Source organism: Rhagoletis zephyria, unplaced genomic scaffold, assembly GCF_001687245.7.
Source record: "Rhagoletis zephyria isolate East Lansing unplaced genomic scaffold, Rhagoletis_zephyria_1.1 Rzeph_scaffold_08757, whole genome shotgun sequence".
Taxonomy (NCBI): Eukaryota; Metazoa; Arthropoda; class Insecta; order Diptera; family Tephritidae; genus Rhagoletis; species Rhagoletis zephyria.
In genome coordinates, this window is record NW_016165837.1 from 302 (window position 1) to 5,880 (window position 5,579).

General features: G+C 42.0%; 1 protein-coding gene across 1 annotated transcript; it reads left to right on the forward strand.

The window, feature by feature from the left end:
- Positions 1–4,525: 4,525 nt before the first annotated feature.
- On the forward strand, positions 4,526–5,308 carry LOC108375329 (uncharacterized). The gene is made up of 2 exons (XM_017631435.1): positions 4,526–4,840; positions 5,187–5,308. The coding sequence occupies exons 1-2, from the start codon at positions 4,580–4,582 to the stop codon at positions 5,277–5,279; spliced, it is 354 nt and encodes a 117-aa protein (XP_017486924.1). The 5' UTR covers positions 4,526–4,579; the 3' UTR covers positions 5,280–5,308.
- Positions 5,309–5,579: the final 271 nt, after the last annotated feature.

The window sequence follows — 5,579 nt, forward strand, 5'->3', positions numbered from 1 at the left end:
AAACGTTAAATATTTCGAGCTCAACATCGCCTGACCGGATAGCAATGCCCTGACATTCTAGGGTGGTATCCCTGCGGTCGATGTCTGCTTCGATAAGACGATACTGCGCGGTGTGTTGTGTAATGAACGCTAAGCCACCACCATTATCCCGCGCGCGATCTCGACGGTACACGTTGTACCCGGCATAATTCAACAGTGTTGAATTGCTGTGCAACTTCGTCTCCTGGACCGCAGCTATCAATATGCCATGCCTTCCCATGAAGACGGTTATCTCCTTGATCTTGCTCTGAAGCCCGTTACAGTTAAATTGAAGGAGCTTCATGTGGTTCGGGAGACGTGTGGTGATGCGGGGTGTGAGGGATGTCTGTGGTCGTGACGCCGTTGGCTGTGTGCGCTGCTGAGGTGGTTTCTGCCCTGTCGTGGTGGCGGGAGGCGTCGCAGTTGAGATCTGCGACCGAGCAGCGCAACCCGGGCCCTCGAAGTTCCTCGTCCAATCTCGCGTGGTGCGCAGACCTGAGCATGCCCTAAAGTGGCATCAGCCAAGGCAGGTGTTGCACTTGAGTGATGTGCAGATTGTAGGAGGAACCAGGAGTTGTTGGCGGGGCGTGTGGGTAGTGGTGCGGTTGTGTGTGTTCTGTGGTCTGTCGTGGCTGTGGTATGGTCTGTGGTGTTGTTATGTTGTTGTGCTGTGGTGACTGTATGGGGCTGCTCAGGTGGACTGGGGTTAGCCGTGGAGGCTGCTCTGTTTGAGCAGCAGGGGGCCACGTACGACGTGGTCCACTGCCGATGTGTCCGTTATCCTGAGCAGACTCTGAGGTGACTCCACCCCTCGAAAGCATTGCACTTGACTGAGGTGGAGTTGTGGTGTAGTCGTCTCTGGCATACACAGCAGGTGTAGATTTCTGGCCCTGGGTTTGACTCGATGCCAGCCCTGAGTAGAAGAATACGTAGCGAATGTAGCCCTATGGGCGAGCAACTTCTGAGATACTTCGCCGACCTAAACGGGGTTAGATAGCCGAAACAAGGGTTATAATCCCTAAGTGCGGCCGAAGGCCGCCTACGCAAAAAGGATTTGGACGCCTGGTTACGCTAAAGTCCACTTTTACCGAAAATGTTTAGCTACTTGTACAACGATTTATGGGTGGGGGCGGATGGGAGAGGGCGTGGCCCCCAAACCCCCCCTAAACGAAAGAGGATGGACGCCGCTTTATGAGAAGTCACCCCTCCCCCCAACCCCCCACAGTTGTTGTTGTTGTAGCGGCTACAACAACCCCGCCCAGATCGGTTGGTATCTCAGTCGTTGTCGTCAAGTTCCACTGACGGCAACCCTAGGAAGCGTGCAGCTTCTGTGGGGTTTGTCCACAGGGACAAGGCCGTTAGGGTTGTCGGGTTTTCCGGGCATGCGAAGAGATGTTTCGAGTCGTGTGGGGTCTCTCCGCATGCCGGACACTCATTCGGCACATCCTCATTCAACCTACTCAAGTAGGAGTTCAACCTGCTGCAGTAGCCCCCACAGTCCACAGGGGAGCTGTTTGAAAAATAATTTAAAAAAGGGGTTATAAGGATATTTAAAAAGTAGTTTAGCTTTAGACACCATTCTGCGTAGGCGGCCTTCGGCCGCGCTTTAGGATTATTATTATTTTTTTTTTTTGGGGGATTTCAATGTGATGGCCGTGGTCAGAGACCACATTGCCAGATCGGTAAAATATTGTTTGTTGTGAATTATGGTTGCGCCATGTCAAACGTCAATCTGTCCTTTGCCAAGCCCAAAGTCATTTAAACAGTAAAAACAAAACAACACTTAAATAATCCGAACCGGAATCGAATGAACATAAGAAGTTCAATATTAGACTTTAATTTCCGCTTTTCTCAGAAAGGATGCTAGCTGCGACATAACAGACACATTTTTAGTTAACAAAACGTCTTTAATCGAATTGAAATTGTTAAAGAAAGAAAAACATGATCTTAAATTATTATATTTACTACACCGGAAAACCGAGTGTTCCAAACTTTCTTCTACACCACACGGTTCACATGAATTTGACGAGATTGCACCTATTCTATGTAAATATTTTATGTCATAACAATGTCCGGAAAAAAGTCGGTTTATAATCTTTGTGCTCCCCACAGGCAAGGATGTTTTATAGTACCACGACTTCGATGGAAGCTTCGGGAAAATTTCAGCAAAATAAGTACCCTTATTTTGTGATATGGATCTATAGTCATGCTCCCATTCATCTTTTAAACAGTTGTAAAGCGTAGAGCGTCACTTTTGCTGTAATTAACGTCAATGACCACATCACTGGCCAAAGCAGTCTTGGCAGCGCTATCCGCTATTTCATTTAAACGAAAGCCCGAATGACCAGGCACCCAAACAAAAACACACCTTTCAATTGACGATGTTCCGATAATTGTATTGATCTGAGCTACAGTGTGATTGCTTTTGCTCTGTTTTTTTTAAAGGATGCTGGACTTGCTGTCCGTGAAGACAACCATATTTTTGTTATTACTTTTCGCCGCTATCAGAACTGCACATTTAATGGCAACTAATTCTACAGACAGTGAAGAAAGCCTATCATTAATTTTGTAAATAAAAGATCTGTTTTTTGACAGTTCCTAAGCCGCAATACCGGAAATCTCCTCTTTGATTGACGCATCCGTTGCAAAAATTTCATACCTGTTAGCCTTGTACCACTCTAAACGTTCATTGTAGAGACGGTTAATAACATCATTCGAGACATTTGATTTCGTTGAAGAAATAGGTGACTGCACATCCATATCAACACAATATTTACAAGTGGGTACAATATCAACATTACTTTCGACCTTATTAAAGATATTAGCAAATTGTTCATAACTATAACTGTAGCTCGACCTTACTAGGGGCTCATTTGAGATCTCTTGATACAGTCTGCGGTCAAAGGATTTTATGTTCAGCAGTTCTTTTTCAGTTAGGAAAATCGCTCTTGATTTAGAGGGTAGCTCACCCGACAGTGCATGTAAAATACGGTTTGGAGTAGAGGGGGTGCAGCCTAGACATTTGCGTAAAAGATTATTTTGAAACGTTTCTATCCTTTTGTCAATATATTTGGCCGAGTGACATGCTGTAGTTCTCGCATATTCTAATTTGGATCTTACTAGCGACTAGTATAAATTTACTGCCGGGTCCGGAGCTAGACCACCATTTGAGCTCATCATCATTTTAACTGCGTTCGAATTAGAGGTGGATTATTTGATGACATTGGCATAATGCTCATGTACTGTCAAGCTGTTGTTTATATATCTGCCAAGGAATTTGATGAAGTTAGTTTGTTTTATTTGCTCATTGTTAATTCTTATATTGACCACCTTGTTTGACCCTTTGGCAAACTACATAGTTTGGGTTTTGGATAGATTAAATTTAAGATTGAGTTCTGCACACATTTCATGGAAAATATTTGCTTTGCGGGATAGGCTTTGTACAGTACTATCGAAGATATTGTCAAACGACACAACCAAAAATCATCAGCATATTGAAAAATAGCCGTATTCTGATCTTGCAAAGTATGTAGGGCGCTGTGTATATGTTGAAGATTATAGGGCTGAGGCATGATCCTTGCGGTATGCCTCCGAAAACTGCCACTGACTCAGAACCCAAGACTAACGTTCTACTGTGAAAGAAGTTTAATATCCATGATGCGAAACAGGATGGAATGCCGTATCGCGTAAATGTATGACTTAGCTTTTGCAAATTAACACAATCGTACGCCTTTGATATATCGAGAGACATCATTATTACCTTACGGCCTGCACTTTTCTATTTAGATATCAAATGGGTCAACTCATTGATGTAGAGAGAAATGATGAATTGAATGAAAGATGAATTGATGTAGGGAGAAATGTAGAGTCCAAGATGGTATGGGTGTGTCAGTCTGCTACAAATGTAAGGGCTTCATATAGCTACGAAGTGCAAGGATGAAGAGGTCTGCCTGAAGTGCTTGGGTAATCATAAAACAATGGAGTGCACAAAGGAGCAAATAAACAAGTATCAATTGCATTCGTGCAAACAAAAAATTTAATCTAGGGCTCGTCGTGAACCACTTGACAACTAACCGACAGTGTCCTGTATACATGAAGAAACTAGAGCATAAGAGAAATATAATAATTACAGTCAGTTAATAGGAACCGTGGCATGGAGTTGACGGTTCAGCCAGTACATGAAAAGCATAACAGTTACTTGAAATGCGTTTATCTTAACATAAGTAGTATAATAGCTAATAAAATAGAACTTGAAAGGCTAATTGAAATTGTTTATTCGGATATAGTTCTATGTTCCGAAACTTGTACAACAGAGGAAATATATGACTATGACATACAGTTTCCAACATATCAAGTTGTAAGATGTGACTCGTACAGTAGACATACAGGAGGGGTAATCATAATATTGCGTAACGCACTAGATCTTAAAATAATACTAAACAAATCGATTGATAAAAATGTTTGGTGTGTAGTTATCCAACTGAAAAATCTCGAAACCAAATGGAGAATCGGGGTGGTCTATCACTCACCTAGTTCAAGTGATGCTGATTTTCTAGCATATATGGAGACCGTTTTGTCGGAAATATGCGATAACATGGTAAATACCATTATTATCGGAGATTTTAATATAAACCTGAATATAATGTCGACATATAGTAAGAAACTGAATGAGATATTCGCCCATCAGGCAATAAAACAGTTAATTAACTTTAATACTAGAGTTACTGAATATCCCGAAACACTGATCGACTTATTGTACTCGAACGCTAAGGAAGTTTCATGTGAAAAAGCGGAGGAACATAGAATATCGGATCATGAAACTATAATGTTCAAATAATAATAATAATAATAATAGATTGGCGCTTACACATATGTTAGTGTTTGGCCGAGCTTCTCCTCCGATTTGTGGCGTGCGCCTTGATGTTGTCTCACAAAGAGGAGGGACCTACAGTTTGACGCCGACTCCGAACGGCGATTGTATTTTTATGAGAAGCTGTTTTTCATGGCACAAATACACTCGGAGGTTTGCCATTGCCTGCCGAGGGACGACCGCTGTTAAGAAAAAACCTTTTTTCTATATTTTTGCGATGTTGCTTTGACCAGGGTTTGAACCCAGGTGTTGCGGAGTGGAAGCGCGCACTGTTTACCACTACACCACAGCGGCCGACATAATGTTCAAATGCGATATAAAAAAACAAGGCCCTATCAGTAAACTGTCTGAAATAACTTCGTGGGATGGGTACAGCCCAGACAACTTATAAATCTTTTGCGACAAGGCACCTTAGCTGACCTGAATAGTCTCAGTCCTGACGGTATGCTCGAACATATTAATAACTGTTTGATTTCGAGTATGAAAAAACTAACTTCTCGTGTACAAAAGCGGGTCAAAATCCAAAATAAATGGTATGACAGACAATTGACTGAAACTAATAAAGAAAAATTTAAGTTATACCATATATTATATAGTTATGGGCAGTGATTACTGGTGATTGGGTAGAATACAATGAAATAAAGAAAGCGTATAAAAAAAATGATTACAATTAAAAAAATACAATATATTG

Coding starts and splice junctions, on each gene's coding strand:
- LOC108375329 (XM_017631435.1), top strand. CDS start 4,580: ATGGAGACCGTTTTGTCGGAAATATGCGATAACATGGTAAATACCATT. Junction 4,841..5,186: donor GAATATCGGATCATGAAACT/ATAATGTTCAAA, acceptor ACAGCGGCCGAC/ATAATGTTCAAATGCGATAT.